Source organism: Watersipora subatra, chromosome 2, assembly GCF_963576615.1.
Source record: "Watersipora subatra chromosome 2, tzWatSuba1.1, whole genome shotgun sequence".
NCBI lineage: Eukaryota > Metazoa > Bryozoa > Gymnolaemata > Cheilostomatida > Watersiporidae > Watersipora > Watersipora subatra.
In genome coordinates, this window is record NC_088709.1 from 69,378,213 (window position 1) to 69,396,239 (window position 18,027).

The following is an 18,027-nucleotide window of genomic DNA, read 5'->3' on the forward strand; positions in this document are numbered from 1 at the left end:
ATCTACTAATAAATAAGTAAATACATGGACTTGTGACAGTGCTCTGATAACTTGAATGCTCTGATAATTCGAACACTTTTGCTCGGTCCCTTGAAGTTCGAGTTATCCATGTTTGACTGTAATTCATTGCAGCCTCCTAACTGATATATAAATAGTAGCTACCAACTATATAAAATTCAAATTATAGTAAACTCTTTTGTGATCTATAAGTCATAGCAACATCCTAAATTCTATGTAACCCATAGCAACCTCTGCAATAATATGTAAGTTATAGCAACCTCCTAAATGATATATAAATAACAGCAGCCTCCTAATTAATATATAATTCATAGCAGCCTACTAACTGATATATAAATAATTGCTATCAACTATGGAAAATTCAAATTATAGCAAGGTCTTAGGTGATCTATAAGTGATAGCAACATCCTAAATTATATGTAACTCATAGCAGCATCCGCAATGATATGTAAGTTCTAGCAACCTCCTAAACAATATATAAATATCAGCAGCCTCCTAATTAATATATAGTTCATAGCAGCCTCCTAACTGATATATAAATAATAGCTATAAACAATGAAAATTCAAATTATAGCAAGGTCTCAGGAGATCTATAAGTGATAGCATCATCCTAAATTATATGTAACTTATAGCAGCCTCTGCAATGATATGTAAGTTATAGCAACCTCCTAAATGATATATAAATATCAGCAGCCTCCTAATTAATATGTAATTCATAGCAGTCTCCTAATTGATATAGAAATAATAGCTATCAACGATGGAAAATTCAAAATATAGCAAGGTCTTAGGTGATCTATAAGTGATAGCATCATCCTAAATTATATGAAACTCATAGCAGCCTCTGCAATGATATGTAAGTTATAGCAACCTCCTAAATGATATATAAATATCAGCAGCCTCCTAATTAATATATAATCCATTGCACCCTCCTAACTGATATATAAATAATAGCTATCAACTGTGGAAAATTCAAATTATAGCAAGGTCTTAGGTGATCTATAAGTGATAGCATCATCCTAAATTATATGTAACTCATCGCAGCCTCTGCAATGATATGTAAGTTATAGCAACCTCCTAAATGATATATAAATATCAGCAGCCTTCTAATTAATATATAATCCATAGCAGCCTCCTAACTGATATATAAATAATAGCTATCAACTATAGAAAATTCAAAATATAGCAAGGTCTTAGGTGATCTATAAGTGATAGCATCATCCTAAATTATATGTAACTTATAGCAGCCTCTGCAATGATATGTAAGTTATCGCAACCTCCTAAATGATATATAAATATCAGCAGCCTCCTAATTAATATATAATCCATAGCAGCCTCCTAACTGATATATAGATAATTGCTACCAACTATGTGAAATTCAAATTATATCAATTTCTCAAATGATCTATAAGTTATAGCAACATACTTTATTATATGTAAATCAGAGCAGCTTCTAAAAGAAACAAGTTATAGCAAACTCCTAAATGATATAAGTTACGGCATCTTACTAAAGGGTATGTAAGCTATGCCAAGCTATGTAATGTTTCCATTGTAACTATTACATAAGTTACAATGGTAACATTCTAATTTATGTGTAATTTGTAGCAATCTGCTAACTGGTAATCATTATTTTTGCTTACTCATTGAGGTATGAATTATTTTACCTTCAAATTGATATGTAATTTACAACAACCAACTAGACATTCTCCAAGTTTTGACAGTTTTTCTAGTATGCATATATACAAAGTATGATAAGGCGATGAATATATATTGTATGATACCATATTCTCCTAAAATTTCCATAAAAATATATAATAATTAGGAGGTGAATAAATATATATATATCTACAATGTAGATAAATTAGACCATATAGGAGGCTTACCCATATATATTTGCGTTAACTCCTAATCCCTTATATTCCGCAACCTCCTAACTGGTATATATTTATTCAACTCCTAACTCGGAAATATGGGTATATATATATATATATATATATATATATATATATATATATACATTGGTCATTACATGAAAACATTGGTCAAAAAGCCTCTTATTAATTAAGCAGCCATTCAAGGTGCTTTGTACATAAACCATTTGAAAAGATCTAAAGCGATGATTTTTCATGGTATATAAAGAGGCATATTCTTGTCCACAGCAAATGGAAATCATTTTTACTCAGCTTCTCAGATGGCATTAGTGTTTCACGAATAAGGCTTCATGATTTTGTGACCAGCCCATCAGCGAACGGTACTTGTGCAATGTTGAACTTTGTATTAAATCCTAAACATACATCAAAATGTAGTACTTTAAAAAACAAATGACATGTTTTATCTCATTTAGTACTATTAGGTAGATTCAAGCGCATGGGGTCACGCAGGGTCATCTAGAAGATGCATCTTGCGGTAATATAAGGGTCATGTGAGGGTCATGTAACGGTTAAATTAGGATCTTATATTGGGGTCTGATCCCTAAAATAAATCAGGGTCAGATAAGGGTTACATCAGGGTCAAATGAGGGTCACATAAAGGTTATGAAAGGATCATCAAAGGACCATCCAAGGGCCATATAAAGATCATCTAAGGGTCAACTAAGGATCATGTAAGGTCACGTAAGAGTCATTTAATGGTCAGTCAAAAGCCTGCAGTGTGAAGACTCATCTTCAATATCTTGCTACTTGCCTGTAGGACCTTTGAACACAACATCATCTTTCTATAACCTTTCAATCAATAATGGGATTAATTTATTAACAATTTGAGAATATAAATATATTTTTATATTATATTATTATTGTTATAATCTTTTACTACTACTATTAACTCAACTTCTCAGCACAAATGTTTTGTGAAGAACTATCAAAAAGTGGCAGAAATTTTAAAAATAAAAAACTGAACTACAAAATATACAGAATCTGTTTTATTTTATATTATAAATTGTCAGTTTTAATAAATATTACATAAGATGTAAACATTGCACGCTAGTCCTATTGTTTTAGCCAGTTTTAAGAGCGGGCTAGCTATCAGCTGTCACATTTTTATCATTACTGTCTGTTTTAGCCGACATTTGCTCTGTAAGTTTCTCTTCGGGGCTTTCCTTCTCTCTAATGTCCGTAGCCTCTTTTTCTAAGCTGTAGGAAAACTCTACTGCCGGTTTAGACGGCTGCAGAGAAGTAGGTTTCATTAGTTTTAAATTTTCGAGTCCTCTGTCGTTATACAAGGCTTGACCTAGCTGTTCTACAGATTGAGGCTGTTCCACAGAGTGAGGCTGCTCTCTTGACTGGTATTTAACGTGAATAGTTCTTTCACTTTCTCGGGGTGTTTTGTTGCTTCCTGAATGATCTCGTTTGTTTGGAGTTGCCCTGCCATGATTTTCGCCATATCCTGCTTCATCTACTTCTGGAATGTCATCATGCTTTGCTATTCGACTTTTTTGATCGCATTGGCGTTCCTTCACCCATTGCACAATTCTACAACAACATATTTTTGAAATTGTATAATCTGAAATAATTTCGAGCAAACAAACCTATACACCAAACATTTGTCTAATGAATAGAGCTTGTCTCTCCTGCTACTCATCTTTGAAGCCAGAGTTGGAGCTATTACTGCACTGCTATAACACATTCACTAATTATAACACATCAATCAGCTATAACACACTAATCAGCTATAATGCATCGATTAGTTATAATACAGCGATCAGCTATAACACATTGATGAATTGTAACACACCGATTAGCTATAATGCGTAGTTTAGCTATAGCACATCAATAGCTATATAACATATCAGTTGGCTATGACACTTCTATTAGCTATAATACATTTATTAGCTTTTATACATCCAACAGCTATGGCAAACCGATCAGTCCGATTCCTCAACGCATTTCAGTCAAAAACCCACTGACTCACTTCTACACGGCGTTGAGCTGACTCTTTGTCTCCATGGAAACTAAGCACATGCCCAGAGGGCTACTACTCAAACTTACCTCTCATCAAACTTGGATGTTCGAATAGTTTTTAGTATCATAGCGTTATACTTGTTCAGATTCTTAGCAGTTAGGGCCAGTGGTTGAAGTTCTTCAGAGTCGACTGACGGTACTGTCTTTGGTGACATCCTATCCTTGGAGTTGTCTCCTTTTTCAAGAAAAGAAACTTGTTTTGGCTGACTGATTCTTCGTTGAATAACAGTTACAGGTTGATTTTGAGTGGGTCGCCTCACAGATTTTATAGTGGCCGGAGTGGCTGGAGAGGCAACAGGAAGCTTGCTGATTTGAGTCTCACTGTGCAGTGGTTGCTGAGATTGTATGGAGATTCGAGATGCAAAAGAGATTTGAGATCCCCTTTTCATTATCCCTCTGCTGCCTGTTTCGACAACAGCTAAAAAGCATAAAATCTTTTATGCATATAAAATATTATGTGATAATACAAGCAATTATAATATATATGGTGATTATATAACATTTTATTATACTAATTTATAACATATTCTATCATATTTTGTTACATTTTGTTATATTATGTTGTGTGGCATTATATTAGATTATATAGCATTTATGTTATATAATCTAATATAGGCTAATATAATGCCAAACACACATATAACACATTATGTTATATAATCTAATATAGGCTAATATAATGCCACACACACATATAACACATTATGTTATAAAATCATTATTATTATTATTGGATGGTATTATAATATATTGCATCATAGTGTATTATCGCAAGTCATGTTGTATTATACTGTATTACTAAAATTGTAGTAACAATATATAGTTATATATACAATATAATACTGCATATTATACTAATTCATGTTTTATAATATATATTAAAATATATACATATATATAAATATATACATGCCTCAATGACTCTGTAGTCATTGGGGCACTGGGCGCAATAACACCGGCGCATAAAATATGGCTTGCCCAAATACCAACAGCAATCAACTCAGGTGATTTGCAGAAAAGTACGCTATTGGGAACAGCTACGATCTTGAGGCGAGTGCTCAAACTCCCAGGTCTCTGGTAGGAGACTCGAGTTAGAGCAGAAACTACCACCCATACGGGTTATCCAGGGTGAGGAAACAATTTATATATATATATATATATATATATATATACGCAGTCTGGTCTATATATACACAGTCTATATATACACAGAATACAGTCTGGTATATATATATATTATATATATACCAGACTGTATTCACAAACGCTGTTTTTCCATCTGGAAAAGACTGTTGTGAGTACAATCCATATCTCTGCTTTAAATTACGTTTACACACAAATTTTCCAACATACAACATAAAATTTCAACAGATATAATTTGGCACATTAAACTTTCCATAGTTCTAGAAGCATTCGAGTTTTGTCATCAAAAATGAAAAGATCAGTGAAGATAAAAGAAAACAAACATGTAAGCTGAAGGTAAGTTAAACTTTATCTAAATTAGAGTAAGTTGCACCACATAGCTTCAGTTCTACGTACATCACTGAGCACCCTCCTATAGCTTCTAGCAACTAGATATTGACCTGAAAGTTGGCTATGTCAAGAATTATGTGTTGGTTGTCTTTAAAATAACATACCAGAATCCTAATTTTGAAAACATTTGTTAAGCAAAACAGTGCATTTAATAAACTCGATGCTGGCTATAAATCAATTTAAAAGAAATGTTGATCAAACTCCTTGAATAGTTTAAAATACATTATAATAAAGGATATACAACTTTTTGAATAAATCTTCCTTTTTTGCGATTCAAGCGGCCAAGTCATTGGAGAACACCAGTTGGTATATTCATGTTCAAAATTTGTTGTCATATAGAAATGGCATTCATTTATATAAAACTACAGTTGATTTAGCTATAAAGGACAAAAGTAATTACAAAATAAACAGTTTTACAGTATACGTTATAAGCATTACAATTTTTAGCATAAGTTCCATAAGCAGCAAGTTAACTGGCACATAATAAAAATATAAACTACACAAAAGTAGGACTCAGGCTAATTTTTAGTTTGAATCTAAACCTTGAACCAGCTATCTTCTATGAGTCAAGCACAATAAACTTTTGTGTATACAACTGCAAAACAATTTAGTGCCAAATATTACCAAAAACTAAAAATTGTATATTATATTTATTTGAATTATGGTGCTTTACTTGCTTTTGCACTGTATGTTGTTTGATTTTATTTTCCTGTTTATCACAATAATATATTAACCAATTACCTTGAATAATTTTAATGTAGGAAAGAAAATTTAATGTCAGTCTACTGCAGCCAATAGCATATCACTGTAGTTTAGACCTCATAAACTAGAAGATGCCTAGCCTTAAAAAATGAAGAAAGCCTTGCGGCTGGTTGTTTTACATACATTGAGTAGACAGCTCTTCTTAAAACAACACTGATTGCAACTAGATAATATTCCACCAGCATAATTATGTTTAACTTTAATAAGCTTTCATGGCCTGCTACTCACTGACTGGTTTTTCCATTGGCAAGCAACTATCCGTGGCCAGCATTTCTCTCATCTTTGAAGCTGCTGGGTACTGAATAGCTTCACCCACTGGCTTATTCTGGTCCCGAGGCTTAAAAGGGGCATTGCTATTACAGTCTATAGATTGGGTCAGCTCATTGGCATGCCGAAACTTTCTACTCTGCAGACGTCGGTTGCTAAATTCATTTAGTGACTGAGTATCGCTAGCCTGGCTCCTGACGCTGCTTGCTCGGATAGGGTAGTTGGGAATGACCATCACCTGTATCATATTGTGCAACGCTTACTGTACTAGACGTAAGGCTATATAGAATTTTTTGTGTACATGTCAAGTATACCAAGTACAAGATAGACAGATTAAGTACAAATCATTGACATGGATAAGTGTAAGTGTAGGATGCATCAGCAAAAACAACAGCCTGTGAACTTTATATATAATAGTAGTGTGACAGTCTAGTGTGCTGTGGGAGATCATCAAATGAGCAGATGAAGAGTAGACAATAACTATCTCTACAATTATACTGAAATTCTAGAGGATGGTTGATTTGCGTCGGCTTCACAGGGTCTGCTCAGCTGAATGTTGTGAATTTTATATCTTTACATCGAAACTTTATATCTCAACCTCAGCTGCATTTGCGGACAGACACGGCTCTTATTATAGTAAAGACTAGATGAATTCCCGGCGTTGCACAGGTATTAAACAAAAGCTTGTAAACAGTGGCAGGTAATGTAGTTGCCATTGGCTAATTTGAGACAGCTAGTATCCGTATTGCTAAACTTACTAATAAGAGCCGTGAGAGCAAGCTTTAGTGATGTTGCACGTAACGCAGAGTCGATACACGTATTTAACCTAAATAATTACTCATATCGCCCAATAAATCCATTGTATCCCGTGTAGCTTAATGAGTTAGTTAGTCGCCTTGTAAACGGGAGGTTCCGAGATTAAATCTTCTGCAACACGACTTTTTCATTGCTAAAGTTTAATCACTATACTGGACAGACACCAAATGACAACGACAACATTTAAAATTTACACATATAGATTAGTACTCTGGTAGTCTAGTGTGCTGTAAGAAATCATCAGCTGTGCTGATAAAGTACAGAGAATAATTGTGTACATTTTTAAACATTGTAAGATGTATGATTGGTGTAGATAGTAATGTAACGGGTGGTTATGCCGAATACTGCATGTTCGAATCTTGTTGAAGTAATTTCTGTTCAAATCTTCCAACTATGGCCTCAGACAGAAGAGCGAACGCAGCTCTTATTATAGTAAAGACATTAATATTTTAGGCTATGATAATCAAACAAATCATCTCAGTGCATTGGAATAATATTCTATTAGATTGTTGTTCATAGATTAATTACCATGTTGATTGAATATAACTGAAAACAACATGTAGACGATAACTCCAATTGTAAAGACTAAAAAATGGTTCCAGCGTAATCTATTTCACAATAGATATATTTCTATTCTTTCTCATGTAGAGTATGTGTGGGAGTATGAAAGCACCTTAGCACTTTGCTCATGAAAGGATAAACCTAAGCGAACAATAACCTGCTAGCAATGGATATCTATCACCCTTCATTTCCATGATAGAGCTGTGAGTGGCTCTTTGTGAAAATATTGTTCATAACTTCAGGTAAGTACTGCTAATGTTTGTTTTGCATTCATAGCGTCGCATTAGGTTTAAATATATCTTTATTGACTGACCAGTTTATCTTTAATATTACAGCAATGAAGTTGATGTCAAGGAAGTGATTACATTTTGTTTATTGCCATTCTTAGCAACTGAAACGTTTTCATGACTAAATAGCTGAAAAAGTGTTGATCGCAATCTCATGCTTTCAATGTCGACAAATGTTTCACAGATCATGACAATAAATTGAAAGCTTTTATGAAAAAAGAAGTTTTTAAGAACGAAATAAGGAAAATCAGAACCGATAAAATGACAGCCAGCTAAATACAGACATATTATCTTTGTAGTCCAGTCAATTTTAAATTTTTTAATTAATGAAATAATTTTAATTTTTAGCCACTTTTAGCGGTAGTTGATGCCTGGGTACTGTAAAACAGCGCTTTACAGAGTACAAAGCACATAAGCTAAAGTTGATCGCATTCGGTATAGCAAAAGGTTTTAAAACCAGAAAAAACTGCTTTAAGTAGTTCAGCAAAATTGTCCCTATTTTAAAATAAACTTCTACTTCCTAATTTCTATTATAATAAGAACCGTGTCGAGCCAAAGCCAAGGTTAAACTTGAGGTCAAAGATCAAAGGTCAAAGATTGCGGTCAACAGGATTTGAACTCACGACTGCCATCAGCAATTTTAGAATAATTGTACACATACTTATTCTCTCTGCTTTATCGACACTCCTGATGATCTCTCATGTCACATTAGACTACCAGGGTACCAGTTATGTATGAAATGTTTAAAGTGATTGACATTTGAAATAACGTGCACAGAAGTTCAGTAATGGCATTTGGTAGCCCTTCATGTAGTCGGTAGTCGTACCTGTATAACTGAAGGTGCAACTAAACCTGAAGGTTTAGTTGCACCTGATGGTGCTACTGAAGATGCATCTGTACACTTTCAAACATAACTACTTATTTGCCCCATTGGTTTATAGAACCACAGGCTATCCAAATAATTAAAAGCCTATTGGTCTAAAGGTCAGTTAAGAAACCATAAAATGAAGAGGCTGTCGACATCGAAAGACAAGCACTACAAGATCAAACTTTTTAGATCCACACTGTTCTACTTCTTCAACAGTAGAGAGACATATCCACAAAAATTATATCTACTAAGAAACGCTTGTTATGCTGTCACTACATATTTCACTCGAGTATATTTGATACCATGTTATTACACCGCATATAGAGTACACGTTTCAGTCTCATTTGAATCCCACAAACCATGTACAACAACTATACGTAAATATTTACCATTTGGAAGTTGTTCATAGCATGGCTGCGATCAAGACGGCGAAACGTTTGCTGCCTATGTAGTATACAGCTTTTGCACGCCTCAAATCTTTCTGGCATTTAAACAGTTTTTTTACAAAATCTACTGACTCAATTTGGCATTAAGAGCAGGTGTCCGGGTATCCTAAAGGCTGCAGCAGGTGTTCTGACAGCCAGCCTAGTAGTCATTAGACTTTTTATATCAAAAGCCTTAATTAGTTTTTTAATAATGTCCAAAGATAGTTTAATGGTTTGATAAGATTGTTTGGTCTAGTTATCGATGAAGCTAGGACGGAACTTTTATATGCTGTACCTCATGTCTTGTTCCATCTAGAGTAGCGTATGGATCAGTTTCAGGGGCTGTGATCGGACGCCCCGGCTCCGGATATAATTCTTTTTGTCTCGCTCTATATTTAGGTCGCTGATTGTTGATTGAGAACAAACTGCTGTTCATCAACTTTCCACCATGATCTGTCATCTGGAGGTTTACATGAACAAACATTGGAGAATAATAACTGAAATGTTTTTTTAGTAACTAAGGTGAAAAGGTAGCATTTTTGGGTGGAATTCATTAGATTGATGAAGAGTAGACATATTTCTGATTCTGCAAAACCGGTTATGTAGTAGTTATGTTATCTACATGTTTCTTCCCAAAAAAATTACAAGTTTGGATCTTTTCACATAACCGCTCGATCCAATATTTTTGCTTGTTTTGAGATATAAAATTGTTTAAATTATTTCAATTACTAGAATGTTGTGTAGGCTACAATAGAAGTAAAGTACTAATAATTTAAAATAAGTTTTTGTAATCAGTGTAATATATTTTATACACTTTTATTTACCAAGCTTAAAGGATACCTGGTCATAGCGGTACATGTCAGAAAATATATTATAGGCAGAATCAAATTAAGCCTTAATTTCTCAAATTTCATTTCTATTAATTGTAACATTTATTAATTATTTATCATTTTGTGAAATAATATTCATTAACAAAATAATATATCTTTACAACCGCTCAAGTAACTTCTGTTATATGTTCAATCAATAAGATCAATAAGACAGATCAATAAATAGATGATTAGGCTAACTCCCTTACTTGGCCATAGTCAGGTGCCAACATATTGGATTTGCTTTGATTTGAGTTGTTATCTACTGGTGTGGGTTTATAAACTGAACTGTTTCCTTGCTTTATGGCAGAAAAGTCATACAGCGGTGCCTCGTTCCAAACACGGCGAATAATCCTTCCTTGACGTCTTTGCAATTCTCGGTACGCTTTGGCCTTATTCATCCTTATAACTGCATTGTTCTTTTCTACAAGCTCTGAAATAAGTCAATATTTACCAGCATTACATAACTCCGATTATATCAAATACATTACTGTACTTTACTGATTTTTGATTGCAAAATTAAATATTTACATTTGCCATTTATCTAGAAAATATCTTATAATGAAGTGTAACTATGTACATAAGGGCTTGCGACTTCAATAATCCAGAGATTGGAGTATTAGTCAGCTGCGAGCTACGCATATGTTTGGTTACCATAAGCAGTTCTCGTATGTTTGTGAAAATCATACCTCGTGATAGTAAATAACTACAAGTCGAAACTAAAAGAAAGATTGCAGCTCGGTATGTTTGGAGTTTTTGGAATTTTGGTAATGCTATGAAAAACTGCAGCATCTTTGTACAGAAGATTTTCAAACTTTTGTAAGTTTTTATAATTTACGGAATGGCTTATTTTGAAATTGTATTTTATATAAAATTTGAATACTTTTGCATAACTACCTCTATGTGCTTTTTAAAATAACAGTGCGTCATGAAATACTGCTGCTTTTTACGAATTAAAAAATCTTTAAAAAACATGTTCTGCATTGTCGATAAATAACGCCAAAATAGGTTGAACACAAAGATTCTTTTGGCTTCTTATGAATCACAAACTAAAAAAAGAATTTGACCGATCAAATGTTGATTATAGTATGGCATAGAAGTGGAACGAGACAGGTTCCACCTCTAGTATGACATGATGAAACCCAGTTGTTTTTTACTATAGTTTTCATATTGCTCTTGGAGAAACAGAGATTAAATTTTTACGATTTCAATTAAAAAACAATAAATCTGTTGTCGAGTAGACTGAAGACAGCTCCGTACTAGAAAGCAGTTTTTCATACAAATCAACATCTTAAATAGTGGTATATCTTTATATGCTTTGGACTACTACCAGTCAGTCCTTCTTCTACTGACATAGAGACATGCCTAAAAGTAACTATTACTGCTATCATAGAGCTATGCATCAAAGTAAATTTTTTTGCTGCGTCAGCGATATACATGAAGGTAAATTTGGCTGCTGCCATGCATAGAGACACGCGTGAAAGTGATTTTATATGTTGACAGAGACATACATAAAAGTGACTTACAATGCTGTGTTATACACACGCATGAAAGTGACTTTTGGTGCTGCCATAGAGACATATATAGAAAAAACTTATGATGCTGCCATAGAGACATACATGTACATGAAAGCGATTAAAGACCCCACCATTGGCTGGGGAGCCAACGAAAACACTCACGTAGGTAAATGATTTGAATAGAAATATGTAATCAATTCACCGCTGACCAGCGCAGCAAGAGATGCTCTAATCAACTGTAACATGACAATACCTTGCCTAACTTTTGAACTGCAATGCGGGGTCTGGTATTATTCTTGCTCAAAGAATCTTTTGTTGTTATTTGAAACCTGACGAGTATCACAGGTCAAGGATAGTTCATAGATTATATTGTAGCTAATTGTTGTTACACGAGACGGTTTCAGTGAATTAGTCGCCGTTACTTGTGAAGATGTATTCAAAAACAATCTAAGCTAATTATTTCTAGGAATTTATAGAGTAAATAGCAACACTGCACTGCGCAAGCTTCATACACTTACAAATAGCAAGCAAAATTTCTGCGAAAAGAATGATTAAATATATAAGCCCTATATTGAGTTTTCATCACAGCATCAAAGTTGTACGTTTTCTGCAATAAAGAGATTCCCAAGTCATTCTATTACATCATCTTCATCTATATATATAAATATCAAAGTCTGCCGTTGGTCTTTTTTGCGATTGCTGATTAGTATCTAACAATGAAGAATCCGTATCGCAGAAGATTTGATCTCCGAACTTCCTGTTCACCAGGCAATAAACTAACCCACTGAGCTACCTAAGATGCAGTGAGTTCATTGGGCGATATGAGTCACTATCTAAGTTAAAATATGCATAGCACTTTGCACTATGCAATGTCACTAAAGCTTGCTCTCACGGCTCTTATGAGTAAGTTTAGCAATACATATTTGCTTACTCAAATTAGCCGTTGGCAATGTGCCAGGCTAATGGCAAGTGGCAGGCAACTACATTGCTTCCCTCTGTTTATAAGCTGGTTTTAATACCCGTGCTACGCCGGACATTTAGCTAGTTGAGTACGAAAGAAGGTTTTGAGTTAAGGATTTAGTACTTTGCAAATGCATCTACCTTTGTGTTACATGAGTCAGGCTTGTTTATAATTCTTTTGTTAAAATTATCTTTAAGATATTTTCACTTGTATATCTTTTCACCTCACTAGTCACTTTCATATAGTATAGCATTGGCCTTGACATTTAAAGTAAATTTTAGAAACGGGTCTATTAGTTTTTACACCACTCTTTCAGCTGCATTAGTTAACAATTTGGCCTAGAGAACTATTCCGTGCAATCATTTGTAAGATTATTTGATAACTCGATATTTATTCGTCGTATAATATCTACTACATAAAAGTTTGTGTAAAAAATTATAAATAAAAGTGCATAATATTTACACAGAATGTATACTTATTTTGGTTTTAGTTATTACTACAAAACATACATCTCTGACATTTTTATTGTCAGAGAAGCAATAGTTTGTAGCAAACAGCTCAGGGATCAGCGATGGCTTAGAGTATAAACTATTTATTTGGGCACCTTATGTAATCGGTAGGCAACTCCAATGCAAGGCTTTAGTCTACATGTAATTGCATAGATATAGCTGAATAATTGCAAAAATATTACAGACTTTGTTCCTAAGTTAAGCCCCCCCACACTGATCTAGAGTAACTTAGGCTAAATAATTATTTGAAAAAGATCATTTCAGATATGATCCCCGTGACAGCTGCTATCCCAATTCAATAAAGGGAGATAAAGAACAAGCATTCATTTTAGTTGTATACGATGAGAAGTGACACTTGATTGCACGGAAGCCTTGTATTTACTCATGTCAGCATGCTCTCTGTATTAATACTGTACTAGTGTAGCAGTGGCTGATTATATTACATGACAGCGGCCTTTGAAGCCCAGTGAAAACCAGTTTGGTTGCTGGCAAGTCTATCATATCTTAATGCTGCTTGTCTCTTTATACCAGAAATAATACAGTAGTGCAAACATTACTGCATCATCTCTCAGGTCATTATACCAGAAATAATACAGTAGTAGTGCAAACATTACTGCATCATCCCTCAGGTCATTATACCAGAAATAATACAGTAGTGCAAACATTACTGCATCATCTCTCAGGTCATTATACCAGAAATAATACAGTAGTGCAAACATTACTGCATCATCTCTCAGGTCATTATACCAGAAATAATACAGTAGTAGTGCAAACATTACTGCAGCATCTCTCAGGTCATTGCAGGGTCTTAAATATTTCAACAAGATAAGCTAACCAATAGTAAATAGTGATTACAGATTGAGGTCAAAATCGAATGGCAAAATGACAACCCATTGCAGGTGCTCTACTTTAGCTATCCTATGCTGTCACTGCAACAATTGCTTAAAAGTATTTCAAAATAAAGTATAAACAATATTATTGCAGCAGCTTTATAACAAAGTTTTGTAATTATGAGGTCAGAATGATGCAGTTGCAATGTTTAGGCATGGTGCCCATAGGTAACAGTTGACATCTCTCACTGAGCAGTGTGTTTAACAAATTCTTCAAATTTTATAAAGCAATATTATTCTCTTATTAATTTTTATTTGTTTGTGACAAGTTTTAGCTTAATATAATCTACTTAATGTACATGTACATGCACACATGTACATGCACACATGTACATGCACACATGTACATGCACACATGTACATGCACACATGTACACGTGTGCATGTAATAGCAAAATAAACTAAAATATGGAAAAAAATATGTTAACTTGTGTCTTTAATCCACAAGATCCTAATCTCTGTGTTGTTCATTACTAATATGTCTTATCTGACGCTTCACGGATTAAAGGGTTTTCAAACAACCAGGTCATAAGTTCATCACATCATCACTCTTTTGGAATCGTTACTATAATAAGAGCCATATCCGCCTGTCCATCCTCCAAAGCTATGCTAATAGCTTTGGAAAAAATTGCAACACACAAGAATTGAACCCGGAGGTTCTGCCCTTCAGCTAGACACACTACCATCTCTACCACTTGAACACCTGCCTATCATTGCGATACAATTGAGCACATGGCAGTGCTTGGGTACTAGTATTTAACAAAAATAGCAAACCCGTTTTCAATATACTAAAAATCAACTCAGTAAAATGTTATAAATGCATGACAGGTAGTAACAGGTAGTGACAGGTAGTGACAGGTAGTGACAGGTAGTGACAGGTAGTAACACGCAAACATAATGTACTTCTAGTTTGAGAATGTTATGTCAATAATACACCATCAATCAATAATCATCAATGAGCGGAAACTAAATGGTAAGTTTGTCAAGTAGTGAAATATGCAGCGCGAGTTATTTTGCTGATGTGCAGGTAGAGCCAAGGCTAGGAGATCAGACCCACTTAGTTCCATTCTACTTGTAGAAAGGTAAAAGTGCCATAGAGCTGGCATTTCAGAATTTTAACTGTCATCAGCGAAAATCTCCTATGACAAAGTATGTAATGTGTCGACAGCGAGTAATGGATTTCACTGATTGCAGCAGCAACCATTTGTGCTGAACAAGTTTTTCAAAATTAATCAATAATCAATTACAGCTACTTGTTGGCAGTTTCTTACTTATTTTTTGTTACCTTCAAGTTACCTGTTTAAGTTTTAGCTAGAACTAAATTGTTACTTTAAGTTGTTGTCTATGTTTTAATAATAGAGTGGCTTTGAAGGACGGGCGAACACTCCTCTTATTATAGTAGCGAATCGAATAAAAGTGGTGGTGTGACGGGAGGCAGAGAAGAGCAACAGTAAGTCAAATATTGCCAAGGATTTCTTTTGCTTTCAGTCAGATAGCGTGCAGGCGCGTGGAGACTTTCAACTTAAATTGCTGCACTGACTTCATGACAACAATTCTTCAAAGCATTCATTGAGGACAATTGTCCTTGATAAATGGAAAGATGGATTTTTAAGTTTATAATCAGATAAATTGTAAAAAACGAAAGCTCTAATATTCTTCGTTTTTTCATGACGTCATTCCTTCGTTGTTCGCCATCTTTATGGACAACTTTTATCGTTAAAAACACGAAGCTTCTGCAATTAATTTATTTTAGTATCAAAACAACACCGAAAAATACTATTAATCAAGAGAATGACAATCGTTTTCTACAAAGATGGCAGCTTTTTCGTGGATAAGCCCATGTGCAAACAGGTTGATGACGTCAGAAAACAACGATGGATTGCGATGCTGGATCTCAGGAAACAGACAGATTTTTGAAACCAAATGTTGTAGGCAATCTGTGGAAGGCACTCGGCAGATGCATATGAAGTTTGAATGAAATCAGCCAGAAATGTGAAAATGCTTAGCTTTTCACATTTCTTTGGCAGACTAACAGACAGACAACATGACAAAGCGGAATTTTCTAATATACACGTAGATTTACTTTATATTAAAACTATTGTTAAGTTTTTGACAGTTTTATAGTCTCCATGTATGTCTGTTCTGTTATAACATTCTTTGATAAAACTTTTCATATTCATACTGATAGATTTGGTAGCTTAAAATTATTTATGACCAAAATTGTTGGGTTATATGGTAAATTGGGCGCTGCCCTGATAACTCTAGAAACTCATCTGTGTTAAATTTATAACAAAAGTCTAATAGTTATCATTCAGCAATCGTACATTTCTGTCTTGTACGTTTCATCGAGTAGATATTCGTTCAAATCTATTTCACTCGCTAATAATTTATTTCTAAAACAAAACGGATGTGCGAAAACTTTCACTTGATACATGCATCGGTTGATACAGTCGTATAGGTCAATGTCGAAGGTAAACAGAGCATGATCAACACTTCGCTAAAGCAAATAACGAGTTTCCATACAGAACTGATTGGCTTGCCGTACAATTGATTGTCCGCTGCTAGCTAACCAATAGGCATTGATGTCCACTGCTAGCTAACCAAGAAGCATTGATTTTGTCATCTGTACAGTATTCTGCACAGTGAAACCTTAATATATCTGATGATCATAACAGAAAAGAGAATAAAGTGGAGTTGGTTAACAGCACTTACGAAAAATAGCTAAAAATACATGTGTTACCCAAAGTAAGCCAATTCTTATTTAAAACAATAGTACCTTAAACATACATGTAGAACCATCTAGAAAAGTCAAAACATTTTGTTGAATTGGTCAAGCAGGTTTAGTAAATCGAAAACCGTAAACTGGTTTTACTGGTTTTTTGTTTCATTGGAAAGGTATGTTGGTATTTGTTGAAAGCATTTGTTGTTTTTCTACCAAAAAAGACTTAAAATGGCAGGTAAATGAGTAAAACTTAAACAAGCCAAAAGGGGACTGTTTGTAGTCTTTTTAAAAACACAGAAACACTTTTTAGATGATAGTTCCAACCAACAGCTGAAGAGAAAAACATGCTTGAAATAGAAAAAAATTGAGTGTTTCTTTGCGGGTAACAAGTCTTCCTTGACTAAAGATGTTTTGAAGTAGAAACAGAAAATCTAAATTTTCAGAGTTTCGACATACCTCGTAGCCATATTGGTGTATTACAGAAACTATCTTCAAGCGATGTGACCGTAAGTACTGAAGAGCAGGCGTTCAGCCTATCTAATGTACTTATGCTCCTTTGGTCGTAATGTACTACTGACAAAGGCATCTATTCACACACCTCCTACTCTTTACACTGCTAAGATATGTGACTCACCCGAACCGCACCCCGCGTATCCTATTTTGTTATCATACAAAAGGCATGCAGATTGGCACCATGCTTCTCTGCTTTCAAAGGATTGTCTGTATATGCAAGATGTGAATGCATAATTGACTAGATAGAGATCTACAGCCCAACCTTTCGCGAAGGACAGACCAAAGGAACATAGTCTAGACAAAAGAGAGTATGTAAGCTTCAGTCGATTATCTCTCCTCTATTTGTGACTCATTTTCTTCTAAGCATTTACAATATTAGACCTCGCTTGCTACATGTTTAAAAATATAAATAAACTCACAGCTTCTCTTGATACCATAAAACAGTTTACTGAATAACAAGGTACTAAAAAGACAACTTTGGCATGAGTACCTAAAATATTGGCTGCACCAGGTACTAGTTTCATCTATCATATGTCAATAGAGATTTATTTTTGTT

General features: G+C 34.3%; 1 protein-coding gene across 1 annotated transcript; it reads right to left on the reverse strand.

The window, feature by feature from the left end:
• Positions 1-3,002: 3,002 nt before the first annotated feature.
• Positions 3,003-10,760, reverse strand: LOC137388486 (uncharacterized). The gene is made up of 5 exons (XM_068074972.1): positions 10,569-10,760; positions 9,786-9,950; positions 6,495-6,771; positions 3,999-4,389; positions 3,003-3,482 (listed from the first exon to the last, which is right to left on the reverse strand). The coding sequence occupies exons 1-5, from the start codon at positions 10,758-10,760 to the stop codon at positions 3,029-3,031; spliced, it is 1,479 nt and encodes a 492-aa protein (XP_067931073.1). The 3' UTR covers positions 3,003-3,028.
• Between the last annotated feature and the right edge of the window lie 7,267 nt (positions 10,761-18,027).

Bases quoted from the DNA above. Each gene is read 5' to 3' on its own strand.
- LOC137388486 (XM_068074972.1), bottom strand. From the start codon at position 10,760: ATGAATAAGGCCAAAGCGTACCGAGAATTGCAAAGACGTCAAGGAAGG. The intron at 9,951-10,568 runs GTAAGGGAGTTA...GTAAACCTCCAG, and splicing joins TGGCACCTGACTATGGCCAA to ATGACAGATCATGGTGGAAA. The intron at 4,390-6,494 runs GTGAGTAGCAGG...TATGCTTTTTAG, and splicing joins GCCAATGGAAAAACCAGTCA to CTGTTGTCGAAACAGGCAGC.